Below are 23,391 nucleotides of genomic sequence, written 5' to 3'. Positions count from 1 at the left end.
ACCTGTGAACAGTATCTTTTGAAAAGTTTATTTAATTGAACAAATATCCAGACAGGCAACAGGTTCCAGCCACAAAATGAAAAGGGTTGGGCATCAGGTAACATCCAGCAACGCTTCTCTCAGTTGAACTGACTATGAAGTGTTCCCCTTCAAAAGAATAACAGACATTTTTCAAATCACTAACACTTCAAACTTCCATTAAAAAAAGACCATATAATACAAAACAATCTACAAAATGTTTGAAGTGAGGTGCCGTCTTCTGATCAATCCAACGGCGAGGTTACAGGGGGACAGGGGTGTCGGGGTCCTGTGACAGTCTTGAAAACACAACCAGGAAGGGTCAGTATTCTCCAGGGAGATCATGTGTAGATTAATTAGAGGGTGTTCCACAACTGAGCCACAACGCAAAACATGCTGACATCGCCACTGAGAAGACAGAACGCTTAATCAAGGAAAATGGAATCTCACATCACTCGTCATGGAAAGGGGGAATTATCTTACTTGAGAACCCAATGGTATATTCAGTGATGTTGAATAGTTCAGAAAGAAATACAACGATTGGCGATGCCACAATGCCCGTCTATCATATATGTTCTACATCATACAGTTCCATCTGAACGTTCTGCAACGTTCCATCTTTGCGAACAAACCCCATGTGTTACCTTGAGCCTATGGGTGTGGGTGTGTGGGTGGGGTTATTCAGGGTGCCCCGGTGGTCTTCAGGATCTGCTCTTTGAGGACGAGGATGCTCTGCCTCTGTTCTGGGGGCAGCATGGCGATCTGTTCTGGGGTCAGCTGCAGCACCTGCATGATCAAGGCGGCCTGAAGAACATCATAGACAGACTGGTGAACCACACTGCTCTCAGATCAGATAATAACAGTAATGTGGGAACAAAAGACCGCAAAACGCATGATGAGATGGAAAGTCCAATCATTAAAAATTGTTATCAGCTAAAACTAGTTTACAGTGAAAATGTTCAGATTATTTCCATGGAATAACTACAGAATGTAGTGCAGACCGTGTCAATCTTGATAGTCCAGTTTCTCTAGACAGCAGACAATCAAGCATTATTGTTTACCATCTATCCAGGCATTTTTATGTCATTGTGAACCAGTGACAAGCCACACCCACCTTCTCATGGTCCTGTGAGGTCACCTGGCTTTGCCCTGGGCTGAAGCTACCTCCGGACTGTGGTACACCAGGACCCTGAACAAACAGTTATTAGAGCAGTTTTCATTGACATAGCATCTAATGTAGTAAAGACTTAGCTGTAGGTAGTCTGTACCGGTCTGGCAGGTGGAGGGGCATTAGTATTCATGGTGTGAGGGGGGGGGCCCTGCATTCCTTGTGCAGTGGGCACCCTCTGGCCCGACACTGGTCCACGGGGGTCCACCGCTCGGGGGTCCCGACCTTGAGAAACAACAGCCATTCCTCACCAGGTTACTCATTCATTGCTGATCAGACCTAACTAGTCTAAGCACAGGCGCTTGTCCACCTGTTTTGTACATAGTTCTAAATGATGGCAAAAATGCTCTTTATAAAATGTCTGCTAAGAGGAAAAAAAGAAAAAGAAAAAAAGTTGTTAATTGGACTTGTTAATACTGTGATTTGGTTACCTCTGTTCTCCATGGGGGGTCCCCTGGGCTCCATCATGGGGGGTCCCCGTTGCTCCATCATGGGGGGTCCCCGGGGCTCTCCCATCATGCCCCTGGGTTCACCCATGGGGGGTCCCCGCGGCTCTCCCATCATGCCCCTGGGTTCACCCATGGGGGGACCCCGGGGCTCTCCCATCATGCCCCTGGGTTCACCCATGGGGGGACCCCGGGGCTCTCCCATCATGCCCCTGGGTTCACCCATGGGGGGTCCCCGGGGCTCTCCCATCATGCCCCTGGGTTCACCCATGGGGGGTCCCCGGGGCTCTCCCATCATGCCCCTGGGTTCACCCATGGGGGGTCCCCTCATGTCATGGGGTGGCCTCATGTCCAGAGGAGGCCCGCCAGCCATCTGGTTCATGTGCATGGGGGGCCCCTGGTGTGGTGGGGGGGCCCCAATGAAGCCTCCTCCTCGACTGGACACAAAGAACACGGAATAAGAGTCATCCAGACATTGAGAGGTGCTATAAGAATGCAACAGATTAATTCAAATGACGAACTACACAATGGTGCTTCTGAGTCTATGGCTTTTCCGGTGACCATATTACCGCCGGTACTCAGCGCTCTATTGTCTCTCTAAATCACAGACTTCAATACAAATTAAATCAAAACACGAGAGCCCTGGCATTCAGAATAATAGGATGACCTGTTGCACAGCGAGTCAGCACCTCAGCTAGTTGATGCATGGAATAAAGTGTTCCTGTTGTGCAACATTTCTATAGGCTATGCTCTGCAATGGCGTGAGAAAACAGAGTTCTGATGAGCTCTATTAAAAAGAGGATCCATCAGCTTTCTATAGGCTAGACCTACTACATACAGTACCAGTCAAAAGTTTCAATTGACTGATTTCCTTATATGAACTGTAAATCAGTAAAATTGTTACATGTGCGTTAATATTTTTGTTCAGTATACAAAGTATTGACTCAGGGGAGTGAATACTTATAGTACCAGTCAAAAGTTGACACACCTACTCATTCAAGGGTTTTTCTTTATTTTTACATTTTCTAGATTGTAGAATAATAGTGAATACATCAAAACTATGAAATAACACATATGGAATCATGTAGTAACAAAACAAAATTGTTAATAACAAATAAAAATATATTTTATACTTGAGATTCTTAAAATAGCCACCCTTTGTCTTGAAGACAGCTTTGCACACTCTTGACATTCTCTCAACCAACTTCATGATGTCACCTGGAATGCATTTCAATTAACAGGTGTGCCTTCTTAAAAGTTAATTTGTGGAATTTCTTTCCTTCGTAATGCGTTTGAGCCAATCAGTTGTGTTGTGACGAGGTAGGGGTGGTATACAGAAGACAGCCCTATTTGGTAAAAGACCAAGTCCATACTATGGCAAGAGCAGCTCAAATAAGCAAAGATAAATGACAGTCCATCATTACTTTAAGAAATTAACTTTGAATGTTTCCTTAAAGTGCAGTCGCAAAAACCATCAAGCACTATGATGAAATTAGCTCTCACGAGGCTTGCTTGGGTGAAGACACACAAGCAATGGACATTAGGCTGCTTTCAAAACTAGGAAATATCAGACTTCAGTGCGTTCAAGACAACTGGGGTAATCCAACTCGGAATTTTAACTTGGGAACTCGGGCCTCTTTCTATAGCTCCGACCTCTTATTTTTCCAGATGTCTTGAACGCACCAGTAGCCTATAGGCCCAAGATCCCAATTGAGAGCCCATAGCCTAAAGAGCCTAGTGAAGTGTGCTTATAAGCCAGTCATTGCACAAACGCATGTGAAAACAGTTTTGAATTAGCAACTATATAATAAGTGGATCCCAGCTTTCTCATGCTGCTATATTTATTACATTCAGAATGACAAAACGGTGTAGCCTACCTGGCATATTGAAAAAGTTCCAGGTAACCTCTATTCGAGTGCAGGCTATAGACTTTTTTTAGGGGTTGGCCACTAAATCTAAAATAATTCCACACAGTTGGCTAATGTAAAGACCAGATTAAAATTGAGAATAGTGCGTGGGAATTTTATCAAGTGCTTGTCAGATTGTGAATGAGAGACTGATGTAGTGTGTGCAGCCTTCAAAAGAAACAGTGCGAAGTGCTTTCCTTCATGACACTTAAAAAAATAAAAATCACCATTCGTTGAAACATGCAGCCTTATAATGTATTAAAGATAAGGACGACTAGCATAAGGACGACTAGCATAAGGACGACTAGCATAAGGACGACTAGCATAAGGACGACTAGCATAAGGACGACTAGCATAAGGACGACTAGCATAAGGACGACTAGCATAAGGACGACTAGCATAAGGACGACTCAGAATATGCCACAGCCCTACTCTTCCCTCACCTGGGTTCGATGACCTCTCCTGTGACAGAGAGCAGGGTTCCTCCTCTGGGGTCGTTGGGGCCATCGCCAAGCAGACCTCTGGGAGGGATACCACCTGGTCCTGAGGGGGGAACACACATCAGTCAAACATAGACATGTACGAGGGACACCACTCACTACACCTTAATGCTTCATTCTATGGTCATATCACATCCCTCCCATAGGTCACACTAGACAGACAGACACTACAGGTCACACTAACCACAGCAGCGACACCGCTCATCATCACACCACAGACAGAGAGGACTGAGGGACAGCGGAACAGGGTAGTACTCTACCAAAGAGGAAGGTCTCGCACAAAAGGAGCACGGCACATCTTTGATAATGATCTGCATTCAAGTGGTTTGCCTACTTGTATGTCTGGTCACGTCAACAGAAGATGCGTTAGTGACATAAAACAGACCACGGGGGTGTTCTCATGCAATTACAAAAACAGCAGGTCAACGTCTACAACACAGATACGTGCTAGAAAAAATGCATTAATCCTATTCCTCCAAATGGAATTTATATTTGTTCATACGGGCCTAAGGAACATTGTGCAACTACAGTAATCACTCAAGTCATTAAATCACCCTTGTACCTTGGGAGTAATCAGTCATAATTTGCGGTTGCACCAAACTCATCTCCCAAACTATGACATGACAGGTTTTTATAACAATGGGCATTGTTAGCCTGAAGCAAACCCATGTTTCTGTAACTGTATGCATGACTATGGTTGTGGCGGGTTAATTAACATAATATTTAGCGGGTTAATTAACATAATATTTAGCATCTACACAACCTACAAGCCACTGATACAGTTTTTTGGAACATCTACATTTTTAAAAGTCTAATAAATCAATGTAATTATAGCCTACACCTTCACAATAAATCCATGAATTATATTAGACAGGTCTAAAGAAACACGATATGAAGAAAATGTAGTCCATTTCAGAAGAACAGAATAGCATACTCAGTTGTCCTTACGTTAGGCCCTGATCTGGCTATGCCATATACTAGTTCTTTTAGTAGACAATATTTGCTTAGAATTCCATGGCATTATTTTATAGTATGAAGAACACAATTGAACAAAGCTGAATAAAATAGAAAGGATATTTTCTCCAAAACGATTTGAGGGAGTGCGATGTGCTATTCTGTGTTGAGTGGTTAACAAAGAAACAGCTACTCATATATGCTTAATTTAAAGTTATTAATGTAACTTTAGTTGCGCTACAAACGTTGGGCTATACGTTTAGATTTTTTATACATTGTAAGGCTGCATGATGCGACTCATGAGGATTTGGAAAAAGTTGCTTGAAAGGCATGAGCTCTACCTAGTTTTTTTGGGCAGGGTGTACAAACTACATCAGTCACAATCTGACAAGCACTTGATAACACCTAGAAGTTAACTGCGGCATCCCCTTTGTGGCCGTAAATAGCGAATGGAGGATGCTTTTCCTGTGGTTCATAATCATGAAAATAAGCAATGTGCTTAATATTAGGAAAGTTGAAAAATATTAAAGCCTTTAGAAAGCTGATGGGATCCTCCTCTCTTTACTAGAGGCCATCACTGTTCTCATGCATTTGCATAGCATATAGAAATGTTGCGCCACATGAGCTCATGGGTTCTCATCAAGCGATTAATTAGATTTGACTACATTTGCATTGATGTCAGAGTGATTAGAGGGACAAGAGTGCTGAGTACCAGGCAGGCAGTTAGCAAGTTTGATATGCTACTAATGTCCAGCAGCATCAGAGCTTGGAGATTCCTAATCACTGTGACTAAATGGTCACGTGGAATTTGACTGCCTTCATGACAGCCGGTGTGGTGGTAATATGGTCACAGCAACAGCCCTATGCATGACCAGTCAGATTAATAAAACATTTATAATGACCTAAATGCATTTATTCTGACAGGACGCCTACTCAACTACTGCTCTTGTGAGATGTTCCTCAAGTTCGACGTGCAACTTCTGCCCTCAAAAGTTCCTTGTGTTTTACATAGCAAATATAAGACATAAGAGCGCTCCAGCCCCGGTCGTCAGGCTGTAGCCAGATCATAACAGCCCTGTTTGCCTGGCTGGAGTCTCGGGAGGCAGGCCAGAGCCTAGGGTTAGGGTGATACCTTGAGGTCGCTCGATAGCAGCCTGCCCAGATGATCCTACGGGTGAGTGCTGGAGGTTTCCTGAGCCAGCATTAAGTGAAAAGAACAGGAGACACACAACTCAGAGAGCAAAGCAGCAACACATAGGAGCATAACATCACATGTCACACTGACAGAGAAGACCAGACTTCACAGCAACAGTTCAGAGCATACAGAAAGCAGCACTAAACCGTAACTGATATGGATGGCTGAAGTGGATGAGGTGCATTTAGTGGTGAAAATGTTAAACAAATATATTGCAGAAAGAAATATACCTCAGTACCCCCCTCCAAAAAAAAAAAGTCTCATTGATATCTACATAGTTGGACAATCCTATCTGATCCATTAAGTTATGTTTCTAATGGCAATGCTATGAGCATTTCCGCCACCTGAGTTAACCCCAGGCCTGAAGCTCTTCAACCACTAGTTCCCACTGCCACCTAGTGTCAACAAAGAGCAATGGAGAAAAGGAAGACATGAAAATAAAATCAGAGGGAAAAATGTGATAAAGCAAAGACTTAATTGGAAAATATATAAATTGAAGCACTGGGACCACTGACCAGGAATGGGTGGGTGGATGGTGATGCCAAACATTTTAATTTTTTAAGTAGTCTAAATTGTAGACACAGGTATGTTAGATTACCTTGTCCCCTATCGATAAGAACGGACCTCCCTGAGGAATTCTCATACGTGGCTGTATCCCGCCTGGGGTGAAATGGAAAAGGGAAGCACAACAGGGGTGCTCCTTTGACTTCCAGATACAGAGAGGCTGTGTGTGTCTCCTTACCTGGTGGTCCCACAGGTCCCTGTCCTGGCATGGGCCCAGGTCCCCCACCCATGGGAGGGGGCTGCATCATCTGAGGAGCTCCGTTCATGTGCATGCCCGGCTGACCAGCACACACAACCAGACATTAGCACAGGGAACAGCAGACATGCATCGTGTAACAATTATCAAAAAATAAATATTAAATCTGGATCCTAGATTTAGCTTTAGAGATTGTGTAGGTTGATCTAATAGATGTAGAAAACGGACAGATGACTTAAGTTGATCTAAATTCTAATTAAATGACACAATTTTGCTAGCTATATGACAGTGTGTGAAGGTGTCATCAAAGTGGATTCACCATGGGCTGTGACTGGGAGACTGGAGCATTGGCCGGGGGAATAGGCTGGTTTGCCACTGGCACTGGCCCAGCTTGACTGTTGGGAACCAATGGCTGCACTGGGGTTTGACGGTGAAGCATTTTCTGCAGTGGGGGTCAAACAAAGGAACATCCAGGTTACACGTTGACACCCCTCTCGACGAGAACATGTGCAACCAATATCAGCTCTGAATGACTTCATGCTCAAAGAGAAAAGCCTCTGACCAGCTATGCTCTAAAGTCAGTAAGACATACACAACACTGGTGCTTCCACCTAACCCCAAGTTGAACAATACTTCAGAATAACCAAGTCTCACCAGGGCAATCTCAGGGTCTACGATCCTCATGACAACCTGGGCCTGCAGCAAAGCAAAGGCCAGTTGGGGGTTCTGCAACAGCATGTTCCTGGCCTCCTGGGGACTGTTTTGCACACACAGCTGGAGGGGGTAATTACACCACAATGTGAGTCCAATGTATTCCAATTAATTTGTCTTTGGATTATCCACAAATGACCGTCTGAGCATGGACTATCCTGCTATAATGTGATTATATACAATCTCAATACAAGGATACTGGGAAAACAGCAGCAGTCACTGTGCATAGAGTCTATAGAGAGAACAGACTCACCTTCATCTGTTTCATGAGCTCAAACATCTGCTCTGGGGGCAAACTGGCCACAGCTCTGCTAATAGACTCCGGAGCCTCGTCTGGCATGATGTTGTCCCCGTAGGGAGACTCAATAATGGGGGCTCCTGTCCCCAAACCTGGGGGACGACAACAGAAGATATGTCCTAAGAGTCGTGCTGAAAGCTAGCATCTCTGCCAATTATTGAGAAGCAGCAAAACATGGCCCATCTGCTCTTCAAATTCTCTTAGTGGTTAATAGTGCACTGCAGTGTGGTTAATAGCGCTCAACAGTGGATACTTACTCTTGAGCTCCTCTTTGTTTTTTTCACTAGCAGCATTGTCGACACGGAGAGCTCGGCCGCTGAACTCTCTTCCGTTCAGGTTCCGCATGGCACTGAGGGCCGTCTCCTGGTCCTGATACTCACAGAAGCCATATCCCTTCGGCTTGCCTGTCTCCCTATCATACACCAACCTAGAAGAGAGTCTAGGCTTACAAACCATTTTCACAGGTATCATAAAAGCCAGCCCCTTCCCCCCGGGGGAGACCTGGGCTCATGTCACTGAAGGCTAGGTCCCGTATCCCCAAAAACATTTACCAGCTCTTTGGTTTACCTATTTCCGATAAACTTTTGCTGTCACAGAAGGCAAATTACCATCCGGAATGCCTTACCAGTTGGTACAGGTTACAAAATGTGTGAAATTAAGCATTTATATCCAACATTTCCATAGTTAACAAAGATCTGGGACAGCGCATTAATCTCGCCTGGCAACTACTATGGAGAACCAGGACTTGTGAGTGCCCGCTTCGTAAAATGCTGATCTCAACTTTTATTTTACCGTACACATTATATAACTCATACCGACTGGTAAGGCCTTCCAGATTATAGATTCTCCTTTGGTGATGGGAAGTTCCTCAGAAATAGGTCAACCAGAAAGCTGGTAAATATATTTTGGGGGCTAAATCTGGTGTTTAATGGGGTAAAAAGGAGACAGAGTGACACTAAGACTACTCACTTACCTAAAGCTGACAACGAGACCAACTTCTGAAAAAATGTCTTTCAGTTGCTCCTCTGTGGCCTCATATGGAATGTTTCCCACTGGGAAATTGAGTAAGAGTTCCAGTCAGCAATTTGACTGAGTTGTAGAGAAACTTATAGAATACAAGAATCCTTGGTACCTAGATAACAATAAATGTTAACTGAAAAAAATTGCGTACACAGCCCGGATCGCAGGACTTTGGCTAGTTAACAATTTTGGAAGCGCCAGACCTGTTAGTTCCCATTACTGTTGTCTGTGAAACAACAAACAGCAAATTAGCTAGCTAGCTAACCAGATGCTGCAGACAGCACTGCTAGCTATGCGATATAATTATGACCAAGACTATTATGACACCATTAGCAAGATATATAACTAACTAGCTATACACATAGCTAGCTAAGTGTAAACATGTGTTGCAAACTAACTATAACTGAACAAAAATAAACAAAAAGTGTTGGTCCCATGTTTAATGAGCTGAAATAATCTCAGAAATAAAATGTTCCATATGCACAGAAAACTTATTTCACTCAAATTTGTTTACATCCCTGTTAGTGAGCATTTCTCACTTGCCAACATAAGCCATCCACCTGACAGGTGTGTCATATCAAGAAGATGATTAAACAGCATGGTCATTACACAGGTGCACATTATGCAGGAGTCAATGAAAGGCCACTAAAATGTGCAGGTTTGTCACAACTCCAGAGATGTCTCAAGTTGAGGGAGCGTGCAATTGGCATGCTGACTGCAGGAATATCTACCAGAGCTGTTGCTACAGAATTTAATGTTAATTTCTCTACCATAAGCCATCTCCAATGTAATTTTAGAGAATTTGGCAGTATATCCAACCGGACTAAAAACCACACCACGTGTGACCATGCCAGCCCAGGACCTCCACATCCAGCTTCTTCACATGCGGGATCGTCTGAGACCAGCCACCAGGACAGCTGACGAAACGGAGGAGTATTTATGTCTGTAATAAAGCCCTTGTGGAGAAAACTAATTCCGATTGGCTCGGACTGGCTCCCCAGTTGGTGGACCTATGCCATCCCAGGCCCACCCATGGCTATGCCCCTGCCCAGTCATGTGCAATCCTGAGATTAGGGCCTGATTAATTAATTTAAATTGACAGATTACCTTACATGTATAGTTAGCCACAGTTTCATGTGAACTAGATTATGGTTTTAGAGGAATCGCCATATAATGTCAACGTCTCCGGTCAACCCTGATTCTGGCTAAGGTTTCGTGATACTGACAGAGATGAATAGTTTAGCTAACGTGAGCCATACTATAAAAAATAATGTTGATACAGATCTTGGAAACATTTCAGTGAAAACGCGTCGGCTAAAGGAAGCTAGCTAACGCTACTGTAGGGCGTTTTACAAACTAGCCAGCTCGCTAGACTAGCGGTCACATAAATACTAACTTATTCTCCGACATATATACACTTTTGAAACAACTAGTATTACTCTATAAATAAACGTACCAAATACAGAGCGCAATGAACGGTCAACAGCGGGATCTCTGCCAGCGGCAGCAACAACAGCAGCAGCTGCTAAAGTCGCCATTTTCGGGGAATGATAACGGTGTAGCAAAAGGAAATTCTACACTTTAAAGCGTAACACCATCCGGTTTATGAGTGGGCCTCGTTTGAATACCTATTTTCAAACGCATCCTTCATTTCTCCTTGCAGTGAGGAGTCATTGATATAATGAATGAATGTTGTCCACATAAAATAAAGGATTTCAATAAAAGTACTGTATAAACGCAAATATCTTACTATCACATTTGCATACATGACTTCACATTTGGCGGGAAAAACACAGCAGTCTCTTTGTCCACTAGGGGGCGTCGTTTGTTGCAGTGCGTAACGTTTTGCATGCGCACGAAAGTTTTAGTTCAGAGACCTCTGGTGTCGAATATTTTTTTATTTACTGGTTCATACAATTGTTTATGTAGCTAGCTAAACAAGTCAAGTGTGCGAACACAGAATATATAGATGTTAATATTTGGTAAGTAGCTAAAGTTGAAACGATTTATATGTGTAGGCATATGTTATCTAGCTTAGTCCTGACTAGCTAACTTGTTACACTGTTACAGTCCAATCACAGATGAAAGTTATTCTAATCTTTGGGGTAACGTTATCTAACTATCTTCCTAGTAGAGACAAGGAGCTTGAAGTGATAACTTAAGTTCAACACTTGTGTCAACTATTCTACACCTAGCAAAATGTATCTATTCCAATTTTGCAAACAAGCTAGCTAGATTAGTTTACCTTTTGAATTATTAGATGGTTCCTCCACGTGGACTGGCTAGTACAGTGCCAGACTACCACTAGCTGTCAGTATCACACTAACAGTAACATTACTGTATCAGACAGTGGCAAATATCTTATTAGCAGTTAGCAAGCTAGTTTCCGTCATTGTTTAATTTTGTAAAGGGGCAAACATGTTAACTTGGGTTTAGCTTAGTTTATGAATGGCTGGCTTTTAAAAAGGATGTCCTCATAGTTTGTTTATTCCCAAAATTATTTTAGAAATGCCTGGCAATGGAGAATTGGTCACTACCTGCAAGATTTATCACATTCAAACGATTTCATGTGAAGTCAGTGTTTAGTCATGTGCTATACTAATTATGGAAAAACATTTATTAGGGCGGAGGGGAGAAAGTCTTTGAGAAAGTTAGAATGTGCATTGTGGCAGCAAAATTGGCAAGTATATCATCCTGCATCAGCTAGAAGTGGGTTCTCAAATCTGTATTACAAGACTGGCCTGAGAAAGTGCTGTATCCTTACCTCACCTCTTGGAAAGCCCTGGGACCCTGTAAAGAACAGATTTAACAGTAGGGGGTGCTAACTAACAAGATCAAATCAAGTTGTATTTATCACATGCACTGAATAAAACAGGTGTAGACCTTACAGTGAAATGCTTACTTACAAGCCCTTATCCAACAATACAGTTTTAAGAAAATACCTTAAAAAAAGGCTAAGGGATAAGAATAACAAGTCATTAAAGAGCAGCAGTAAATAACAACAAAGGTTGTTGTCCTTGCACCACACGGCCTCACTATAGGCTGTCCCATCGTTGTCAGTGATCAGGCCTACCACTGTTGTGTCATCAGCAAACTTAATGATGGTGTTGGAGTCGTGCCTGGCTGTGCAGTCATGAGTGAACAGGGAGTACAGGATTGAACTGAGCACGCACCCCCGAGGGGCCCCCGTGTTGAGGATCATAGTGGCGGATGTGTTGTTACCTACCCTTACCACCTGTGGGCAGCCCGTCAGGAAGTCCAGGATCCAGTTGCAGAGGGAGGTGTTTAGTCCCAGGGTCCTTAGCTTAGTGATGAGCTTTGAGGGCACTATGGTGTTGAACGCTGAGCTGTAGTCAATGAATAGCATTCTCACATAGGTGTTCCTTTTGTTCGGGTGTGAAAGGGCAGTGTGGAGTGCAATAGAGATTGCATCACCTGTGGATCTGTTGGTGCGGTATGCAAATTGGAGTGGGTCTAGGGTTTCTGGGATAATGGTGTTGATGTGAGCCATGGCCAGCATTTCTAAGCATTTCATGGCTACAGATGTGATTGCTACTGGGCGGTAGTCAATCAGGTTACCTTAGTGCTCTTGGGCACAGGGACTGTGGTGATCTGTTTGAAACATGTTGGTATTACAGACTCGGACAGGGAGAGGTTGAAAATGTCAGTGAAGACACTTGCCAGTTGGTCAGCACATGCTCGGAGTACATGTCCTGGTAATCCGTCTGGCCCTGCGGCCTTGTGAATGTTGACCTGTTTGAAAGTCTTACTCACATCGGCTGCGGAGAGCGTGATCACACAGACGCGTGATTGCACAGCTGATGCGATCATGCATGCTTCAGTGTTACTTGCCTTGAAGTGAGCATAGAAGTTATTTAGCTCGTCTGGTAGGCTCGTGTCACTGGGCAGCTCTCGGCTGTGCTTCCCTTTGTAGTCTGTAATAGTTTGCAAGCCCTTCCACATCCGACGAGCGTCAGAGCCGGTGTAGTACGATTTAATCTTAGTCTGTATTGGGACTTTGTCTGTTTGATGGTTCGTCTGAGGGAAAAGCAAGATTTCTTGTAAGCTTCCGGGTTAGAGTCCTGCTCCTTGAAAGCGGCAACTCTACCCTTTAGCTCAGCTCAGTGCGGATGTTGCCTGTAATCCATGGTTTCTGGTTGGGGTATGTACGTACAGTCACTGTGGGGACGATGTCCTCGATGCACTTATTGATAAAGCCAGTAACTGATGTGGTGTACTCCTCAATGCCATCGGAAGAATCCCGGAACATATTCCAGTCTGTGCTAGCAAAACAGTCTTGTAGTTTAGCATCTGCTTCATCTGACCACTTTTTTATTGACCGAGTCACTGGTGCTTCCTACTTTAAGTTTTGCTTGTAAGCAGGAATCAGGAGGATAAAATTCTGGTCAGATTTGCCAAATGGAGGGCGAGGGAGAGCTTTGTACATGTCTGTGTGTGCTGCTAGAAATGATGTAAAGCTGATTTTAGTTTCCCTGCATTAAAGTCACCGGCCACTAGGAGCGCCGCCTCTGGATGAGCGTTTTCCTGTTTGCTTATGGTGGTATACAGCTCATTGAGTGTGGTTTTAGTGCCAGCATCGGTCTCCGGTGGTATGTAAACAGCTATGAAAAATACATATGAAATCTCTAGGTAGATAGTGTGGTCTACAGCTTATCATGAGATACTCTACCTCAGACGAGCAAAACCTTGAGACTTCCTTAGATATCGTGCACCAGCTGTTGTTTACATATATGCATAGGCTCCCGCCCCATGTCTTACCAGAGGTTGCTGTACTATCTTTCCATTAGAGTGTATAACCCGTCAGCTGTATGTTCTTAATGTTTGTCATTCAGCCACAACTCGGTGAAACATAAGATATTACAGTTTTTAATGTCCCGTTGGTAGTATATCAGTGCTTTTAGTTCTTCCCATTATTTTGCAGCGATTGTACGTTAGCTAGCAGGACAGAAGGAAAAGGCAGATTAGCCACTCATCGCCTGATCCTCACATGGCACCCTGATCTTTTTCCGCTAAATTTCTGTTTCCTTCTCCAGTGAATGACGGGGATCTGGGCTTGGTCGGGTGTCTGTAGTATATCTCTCCCGTCCGACTCATTGAAGAATAACTCTTTGTCTAATCTGAGGTGAGTAATCACAGTTCTGATGTCCAGAAGCTCTTTTCAGTCATAAGCGATAGTAGCAGCAACATTATGTACAAAACAAGTTACGAACAACGCAAAAAATATACAAAAAATAGCATGGTTGGTTAAGAGCCGATAAGACGGCAGCCATCCCCTCCGGTGCCATCATTTGAAGATGAAAAACAGGATGAAACAAGATGAAAAACAAACATTGTTTGATCATGACAATGGTTGTTTATTTTAGTCCACAAGGATTCAATTATTGTAAGTACTGGTACTTTCTATCTATTGGAAAAACAGTTATACAACCACAGTCTTAATACATTACTTTGGGTATAATGTTATTGTTGCAAAACTTTGTAATAGGGTATTCTCCCTCTTGAAATTAAATATATTTTCAAACATATTTGAGATGACAATAATTGTGTGACAATAATTTACGACTTTAATTGCTATTAATGTGGTGGTCTCTTGCGAAATAATTGACAACAGCGTTTCTGTTCAGTGCAGGTTACCTGGACTGCAGCAATGCAACAAAACACCTGGAGTGAAGAAACATTGGTCACACTGGACAAAAGAGATGTGAGTAGGCTATCAGTTTGTTTTAAAATATCACAAGGTCAAAGCTTGACCTCATGATATTTACAGTATTATGCCATGACAGATTTCATGTTACATTCTGAAATATGTCACCTGCCTGGACATCTTAGGTGTCATTTATCAGATAAATTGCTATGATTAACGATCTCATCATGAATCAAGAGTTTAATACAATGCAGTTTATAATAGGCAGCTTGTTTGTTATTGAGATACTTTTGGCCATGTAGTGTATGTGGACACCCCTTTAAATTAGTGGATTTGGCTATTTTAGCCTCACCCATTGTTCACATGTGTATAAAATTGAGCACACAGCCATGCAATCTCCATAGACAAACATTGGCAGTAAAATGGCCTTACTGAAGAGCTCAGATACTTTCAACGTGGCACCATCATAGGATGCCACCTTTCCAACAAGTCATTTTGTCAAATCTTTGCCCTGCTAGAGCTGCCCCGATCAACTATACGTGCTGTTATTGTGAAGTGGAAACGTCTAGGAGCAACAACGGCTCCGCAAAGTGGTAGGCCACACAAGCTCACAGAACGGGACCATTGAGTGCTGAAGCAGATAGCGCATAAAAATCATCTGTCCTCGGCTGCAACACTCACTACGGGATCCAAACTGCCCCTGTAAGCAACGTTAACACAATAACTGTTTGTCGGGAGCTTCATCAAACAAGTTTCCATGGCCGAGCAGATGCCAAACGTCGGCTGGAGTGGTGTAAAGCTCGCCGCCATTGGACTCTGGAGCAGTGGAAACGCATTCTCTGGAGTGATGGATCACACTTCACCATCTGGCAGTCCGATGGACGAATCTGGATTTGGCAGATGCCAGGAGAACACTACCTGCCCCAATGCATAGTGCCAACTGTAAAGTTTGGTGAAGGAGGAATAATGGACTGTGGCTGTTTTTCATGGTTCGAGCTAGGCCCCTTAGTTCCAGTGAAGGGAAATCTTAACGCTACAGTATACAATGACATTCTAGACGATTCTGTGCTTCCAACACTTTGTGGAAACAGTTTGGGCAAGGCCCTTTCCTTTTTAAACATGACAATGGTGAAACAAAGCCAGGTCCATACAGAAATGGTTTGTCAAGAATGGTGTGGAAGAACTTGACTGGTCTGCACAGAGCCCTGAACTCAACCACATCGAACTCATTTGGGATGAATTGGAACGCAGACTGCGAGCCAGGCCTAATCGCCCAACATCAGTGCCCGACCTCACTGATGCTCTTGTGGCTGAATGGAAGTGAGTCCCCGCAGCAATGTTGCGACATCTAGTGGAAAGCATTCCCAGAAGAGTGGAGGCTGTTCTAGCAGCAAAGTGGGGACCAACTCCATAATGCCCATGATTTTGAAATTAGATGTTTGACGAGCAGGTGTCCACATACCTTTGGTCATGTAATGTATTACATAGTAGGTTTGGTAACTGGTATGTAGACTAGTGACTGACAACTAAATCTGTAATCATCTGAGATATATTTTTTAATTATATGTTTTAAATTGTCATTAGATAATAGATCTTAGATATTGGTTTGTGATGAGTGTATTACGTTCAGTTGGCATAAAAGCTATCAGTCAAAAATTGTATCAGTATATAGCATTGAATGTTTTCTTTGGGTCATCAAAAAGTTGTGGTTCCACTGGGGCTCGAACCCAGGACCTTCTGCGTGTAAAGCAGACGTGATAACCACTACACTATGGAACCAACTGAATTCGTTGGTCAAATGCAAGGGTATTATAGATGAAGACATCTTGCCCGTTTTTAATGGTCTTCATTACAATGAATATCGTTTGATCTATACTATCTGTATTTAACTGTTAGAAATATTATGTGATGTTAATATATTCATTTAAGACAAGCGTGGAATGTCAGTCTTGTTGTAATCTATTAGCTGTATAGGCCTATAATGGCGGGGAGTGCAGTCGTGTGTGCAACTGCATTTGCAATGGCAAGATATTTGGTTTGCTGCTGAGTTGTGTCATGTTAGTATTATAGCTACCTTTCTGCTTTGATCCAGCTCCACCTGCGGCATAGAAAGGGATACTAGTCACCAAATGTGAACTCGATCTAAAAATCACAAAATGTAACCGTTGCATGAACGTTAAAATGCTGGCCTATAATAAACCACAGTTAATCCGCACCGATGTATCTCTCTTTGAGGCGGAGCCATAGTTTTTTAGTTTACAATGTTGTGCAAAACCGAAACTTTTAACGGACTCAACTGACATCATGTTTCCGGAATGTCTGGAATGCATTGGTTTTGATTGATTGTGCTATGGATCTGTAGAAATAATTTGAGGCACTTGGTTATTTATTTTACTTTGAATTTACCTATAATAACGGTTTTATAAATTGGAGAACATTTGACAGGCTCTCTATATAACAGGTTCGTCGGACCAATTCGTGCTGATACGGTATGAAAAACTGTTATCCATTTCCGTCGCCTGTTTTGTACAAGTGAGGAAAGCAGGGCACAGTGCGACAGCCTCGTGACCACAACACAGGCTATAGAAAGGGCTCGCGTTTACCGGGAGGTAAAACTGGTTGTCTACCTACATTCTACTTGACTGGCTTCTTCGATTTCCGCTCTAGTCACTTGCAGCGCGAGTCTAAGGTTGAGGGTCTCTAATCCAAAGTAACTAAACGAAGTGTCTGTCCTCTCTTCGCAGCACATTGTAATATCGCAATTTTGTGCAATCGCCAATTAGTGTAAACATGCAACATCGAGGGCACTAGACTGCTGACATATAGGAAATAGCAATATTAACTTGACAGAAAATGAAGAAAATGGACACTCCAAATCAAATGTTATTTGTCACATGCTTCGTAGACTAAGAGTAAAATGCTTACTTACGGGTCATTTTCCAACAATGCCATGAAAATAACATGGCTATATACAGAGAGTTGAAAATAACATGGCTATACATAGGGAGTTGAAAATAACACGGCTATATACAGAGAGTTGAAAATAACATGGCTATATGCAGGGAGTTGAAAATAACATGGCTATACATAGGGAGTTGAAAATAACATGGCTATACATAGGGAGTTGAAAATAACATGGCTATACATAGGGAGTTGAAAATAACATGGCTATACATAGGGAGTTGAAAATAACATGGCTATATACAGGGAGTTGAAAATAACATGGCTATATACAGAGAGTTGAAAATAACATGGCTATATACAGGGAGTTGAAAATAACATGGCTATATACAGGGAGTTGAAAATAACATGGCTATACATAGGGAGTTGAAAATAACATGGCTATATACAGGGAGTTGAAAATAACATGGCTATATACAGGGAGTTGAAAATAACATGGCTATATACAGGGAGTTGAAAATAACATGGCTATACATAGGGAGTTGAAAATAACATGGCTATATACAGGGAGTTGAAAATAACATGGCTATATACAGAGAGTTGAAAATAACATGGCTATACATAGGGAGTTGAAAATAACACGGCTATATACAGGGAGTTGAAAATAACATGGCTATATACAGGGAGTTGAAAATAACATGGCTATATACAGGGAGTTGAAAATAACATGGCTATATACAGAGAGTTGAAAATAACATGGCTATATACAGGGAGTTGAAAATAACATGGCTATATACAGGGAGTTGAAAATAACATGGCTATACACAGGGAGTTGAAAATAACATGGCTATACATAGGGAGTTGAAAATAACATGGCTATATACAGGGAGTTGAAAATAACATGGCTATATACAGGGAGTTGAAAATAACATGGCTATACATAGGGAGTTGAAAATAACATGGCTATATACAGGGAGTTGAAAATAACATGGCTATATACAGGGAGTTGAAAATAACATGGCTATACATAGGGAGTTGAAAATAACATGGCTATATACAGGGAGTTGAAAATAACATGGCTATATACAGGGAGTTGAAAATAACATGGCTATATACAGGGAGTTGAAAATAACATGGCTATATACAGGGAGTTGAAAATAACATGGCTATATACAGAGAGTTGAAAATAACATGGCTATATACAGGGAGTTGAAAATAACATGGCTATATACAGGGAGTTGAAAATAACATGGCTATACATAGGGAGTTGAAAATAACATGGCTATATATATATAGGGAGTTGAAAATAACATGGCTATATACAGGGAGTAGAAAATAACATGGCTATATATAGGAAGTTGAAAATAACATGGCTATATACAGGGAGTAGAAAATAACATGGCTATATACACTGCTCAAAAAAATAAAGGGAACACTTAAACAACACAATGTAACTCCAAGTCAATCACACTTCTGTGAAATCAAACTGTCCACTTAGGAAGCAACACTGATTGACAATAAATTTCACATGCTGTTGTGCAAATGGAATAGACAAAAGGTGGAAATTAAGGCAATTAGCAAGACACCCCCCAAAACAGGAGTGATTCTGCAGGTGGTGACCACAGACCACTTCTCAGTTCCTATGCTTCCTGGCTGATGTTTTGGTCACTTTTGAATGCTGGCGGTGCTCTCACTCTAGTGGTAGCATGAGACGGAGTCTACAACCCACACAAGTGGCTCAGGTAGTGCAGTTCATCCAGGATGGCACATCAATGCGAACTGTGGCAAAAAGGTTTGCTGTGTCTGTCAGCGTAGTGTCCAGAGCATGCAGGCGCTACCAGGAGACAGGCCAGTACATCAGGAGACGTGGAGGAGGCCGTAGGAGGGCAACAACCCAGCAGCAGGACCGCTACCTCCGCCTTAGTGCAAGGAGGTGCACTGACACCGCCCTGCAAAATGACCTCCAGCAGGCCACAAATGTGCATGTGTCAGCATATGGTCTCACAAGGGGTCTGAGGATCTCATCTCGGTACTTAATGGCAGTCAGGCTACCTCTGGCGAGCACATGGAGGGCTGTGCGGCCCCACAAAGAAATGCCAACCCACACCATGACTGACCCATCGCCAAACCGGTCATGCTGGAGGATGTTGCAGGCAGCAGAACGTTCCCCACGGCGTCTCCAGACTCTGTCACGTCTGTCACATGTGCTCATGTGCTCAGTGTGAACCTGCATTCATCTGTGAAGAGCACAGGGCGCCAGTGGCGAATTTGCCAATCTTGGTGTTCTCTGGCAAATGCCAAACGTCCTGCACGGTGTTGGGCTGTAAGCACAACCCCCAACTGTGGACGTCGGGCCCTCATACCACCCTCATGGAGTCTGTTTCTGACCGTTTGAGCAGACACATGCACATTTATGGCCTGCTGGAGGTCATTTTGCAGGGCGCTGGCAGTGCACCTCCTTCCACAAAGGCGGAGGTAGCGGTCCTGCTGCTGGGTTGTTGCCCTCCTGCGGCCTCCTCCACGTCTCCTGATGTACTGGCCTGTCTCCTGGTAGCGCCTGCATGCTCTGGACACTACGCTGACAGACACAGCAAACCTTTTTGCCACAGTTCGCATTGATGTGCCATCCTGGATGAACTGCACTACCTGAGCCACTTGTGTGGGTTGTAGACTCCGTCTCATGCTACCACTAGAGTGAGAGCACCGCCAGCATTCAAAAGTGACCAAAACATCAGCCAGGAAGCATAGGAACTGAGAAGTGGTCTGTGGTCACCACCTGCAGAATCACTCCTGTTTTGGGGGGTGTCTTGCTAATTGCCTATAATTTCCACCTTTTGTCTATTCCATTTGCACAACAGGATGTGAAATTTATTGTCAATCAGTGTTGCTTCCTAAGTGGACAGTTTGATTTCACAGAAGTGTGATTGACTTGGAGTTACATTGTGTTATTTAAGTGTTCCCTTTATTCTTTTGAGCAGTGTATATAGGGAGTTGAAAATAACATGGTTATATATAGGGAGTTGAAAATAGCATGGCTATATACAAGGAGTAGAAAATAACATGGCTATACATAGGGAGTAAAAAATAACATGGCTATATATAGGAAGTTGAAAATAACATGGTTATATATAGGGAGTTGAAAATAACATGGCTATATATAGGGAGTTGAAAATAACATGGTTATATATAGGGAGTTGAAAATAACATGGCTATATATAGGGAGTTGAAAATAACACGGCTATATACAGGGAGTTGAAAATAACATGGCTATATACAGGGAGTTGAAAATAACATGGCTATATACAGGGAGTTGAAAATAACATGGCTATATACAGAGAGTTGAAAATAACATGGCTATATACAGGGAGTTGAAAATAACATGGCTATATACAGGGAGTTGAAAATAACATGGCTATACATAGGGAGTTGAAAATAACATGGCTATATATATATAGGGAGTTGAAAATAACATGGCTATATACAGGGAGTAGAAAATAACATGGCTATATATAGGAAGTTGAAAATAACATGGCTATATACAGGGAGTAGAAAATAACATGGCTATATACACTGCTCAAAAAAATAAAGGGAACACTTAAACAACACAATGTAACTCCAAGTCAATCACACTTCTGTGAAATCAAACTGTCCACTTAGGAAGCAACACTGATTGACAATAAATTTCACATGCTGTTGTGCAAATGGAATAGACAAAAGGTGGAAATTAAGGCAATTAGCAAGACACCCCCCAAAACAGGAGTGATTCTGCAGGTGGTGACCACAGACCACTTCTCAGTTCCTATGCTTCCTGGCTGATGTTTTGGTCACTTTTGAATGCTGGCGGTGCTCTCACTCTAGTGGTAGCATGAGACGGAGTCTACAACCCACACAAGTGGCTCAGGTAGTGCAGTTCATCCAGGATGGCACATCAATGCGAACTGTGGCAAAAAGGTTTGCTGTGTCTGTCAGCGTAGTGTCCAGAGCATGCAGGCGCTACCAGGAGACAGGCCAGTACATCAGGAGACGTGGAGGAGGCCGTAGGAGGGCAACAACCCAGCAGCAGGACCGCTACCTCCGCCTTAGTGCAAGGAGGTGCACTGACACCGCCCTGCAAAATGACCTCCAGCAGGCCACAAATGTGCATGTGTCAGCATATGGTCTCACAAGGGGTCTGAGGATCTCATCTCGGTACTTAATGGCAGTCAGGCTACCTCTGGCGAGCACATGGAGGGCTGTGCGGCCCCACAAAGAAATGCCAACCCACACCATGACTGACCCATCGCCAAACCGGTCATGCTGGAGGATGTTGCAGGCAGCAGAACGTTCCCCACGGCGTCTCCAGACTCTGTCACGTCTGTCACATGTGCTCATGTGCTCAGTGTGAACCTGCATTCATCTGTGAAGAGCACAGGGCGCCAGTGGCGAATTTGCCAATCTTGGTGTTCTCTGGCAAATGCCAAACGTCCTGCACGGTGTTGGGCTGTAAGCACAACCCCCAACTGTGGACGTCGGGCCCTCATACCACCCTCATGGAGTCTGTTTCTGACCGTTTGAGCAGACACATGCACATTTATGGCCTGCTGGAGGTCATTTTGCAGGGCGCTGGCAGTGCACCTCCTTCCACAAAGGCGGAGGTAGCGGTCCTGCTGCTGGGTTGTTGCCCTCCTGCGGCCTCCTCCACGTCTCCTGATGTACTGGCCTGTCTCCTGGTAGCGCCTGCATGCTCTGGACACTACGCTGACAGACACAGCAAACCTTTTTGCCACAGTTCGCATTGATGTGCCATCCTGGATGAACTGCACTACCTGAGCCACTTGTGTGGGTTGTAGACTCCGTCTCATGCTACCACTAGAGTGAGAGCACCGCCAGCATTCAAAAGTGACCAAAACATCAGCCAGGAAGCATAGGAACTGAGAAGTGGTCTGTGGTCACCACCTGCAGAATCACTCCTGTTTTGGGGGGTGTCTTGCTAATTGCCTATAATTTCCACCTTTTGTCTATTCCATTTGCACAACAGGATGTGAAATTTATTGTCAATCAGTGTTGCTTCCTAAGTGGACAGTTTGATTTCACAGAAGTGTGATTGACTTGGAGTTACATTGTGTTATTTAAGTGTTCCCTTTATTCTTTTGAGCAGTGTATATAGGGAGTTGAAAATAACATGGTTATATATAGGGAGTTGAAAATAGCATGGCTATATACAAGGAGTAGAAAATAACATGGCTATACATAGGGAGTAAAAAATAACATGGCTATATATAGGAAGTTGAAAATAACATGGTTATATATAGGGAGTTGAAAATAACATGGCTATATATAGGGAGTTGAAAATAACATGGTTATATATAGGGAGTTGAAAATAACATGGCTATATATAGGGAGTTGAAAATAACACGGCTATATACAGGGAGTTGAAAATAACACGGCTATATACAGAGAGTTGAAAATAACATGGCTATACATAGGGAGTAGAAAATAACATGGCTATACATAGGGAGTTGAAAATAACATGGCTATATATATAGGGAGTTGAAAATAACATGGTTATATACAGAGAGTTGAAAATAACATGGCTATACATAGGGAGTAGAAAATAACATGGCTATATACAGAGAGTTGAAAATAACATGGCTATACATAGGGAGTAGAAAATAACATGGCTATATATAGGAAGTTGAAAATAACATGGCTATATACAGAGAGTTGAAAATAACATGGCTATATACAGAGAGTATATACAGAGAGTTGAAAATAACATGGCTATACATAGGGAGTAGAAAATAACATGGCTATATATAGGGAGTAGAAAATAACATGGCTATACATAGGGAGTTGAAAATAACATGGC

At 43.0% G+C, this 23,391-nt stretch overlaps 1 protein-coding gene, 1 long non-coding RNA gene and 1 other non-coding gene across 7 annotated transcripts; 1 reads left to right on the top strand and 2 right to left on the bottom strand.

Annotated features, from left to right (window-relative positions):
• Nucleotides 1-7: 7 nt before the first annotated feature.
• LOC129827655 (cleavage stimulation factor subunit 2-like) lies at nucleotides 8-10,542 on the bottom strand. 5 transcript variants are annotated; one of them, XM_055888695.1, is made up of 14 exons: nucleotides 10,434-10,542; nucleotides 8,931-9,009; nucleotides 8,215-8,384; nucleotides 7,913-8,049; nucleotides 7,603-7,722; nucleotides 7,268-7,390; nucleotides 6,931-7,030; nucleotides 6,126-6,185; nucleotides 3,983-4,082; nucleotides 1,618-2,069; nucleotides 1,287-1,411; nucleotides 1,133-1,207; nucleotides 663-822; nucleotides 8-426 (listed from the first exon to the last, which is right to left on the bottom strand). In XM_055888695.1, exons 1-13 carry the CDS (start codon nucleotides 10,513-10,515, stop codon nucleotides 700-702), a joined length of 1,746 nt encoding a protein of 581 aa, XP_055744670.1. In that variant the 5' UTR covers nucleotides 10,516-10,542; the 3' UTR covers nucleotides 8-426; nucleotides 663-699. The 5 variants fall into 5 exon arrangements, with proteins under 5 accessions (XP_055744670.1, XP_055744669.1, XP_055744671.1 ...); XM_055888694.1 differs by having other exon boundaries at nucleotides 8-317; XM_055888696.1 differs by having other exon boundaries at nucleotides 8-147.
• Nucleotides 10,543-10,827: 285 nt separating this feature from the next.
• LOC129827671 (uncharacterized) lies at nucleotides 10,828-14,708 on the top strand. Its single transcript, XR_008755199.1, has 3 exons — nucleotides 10,828-10,959; nucleotides 14,032-14,120; nucleotides 14,623-14,708. It is a non-coding gene; the product is annotated as an uncharacterized LOC129827671 (long non-coding RNA).
• Nucleotides 14,709-16,348: 1,640 nt separating this feature from the next.
• Nucleotides 16,349-16,421, bottom strand: trnav-uac (transfer RNA valine (anticodon UAC)). The gene has a single exon. It is a non-coding gene; the product is annotated as a tRNA-Val (tRNA).
• Nucleotides 16,422-23,391: the final 6,970 nt, after the last annotated feature.

The sequence above is a fragment of the Salvelinus fontinalis genome, chromosome 29, assembly GCF_029448725.1.
Source record: "Salvelinus fontinalis isolate EN_2023a chromosome 29, ASM2944872v1, whole genome shotgun sequence".
Classification (NCBI taxonomy): domain Eukaryota; kingdom Metazoa; phylum Chordata; class Actinopteri; order Salmoniformes; family Salmonidae; genus Salvelinus; species Salvelinus fontinalis.
Note: the sequence above shows the minus strand (reverse complement) of the source record. Positions and strands in the feature narration are given on the sequence as shown.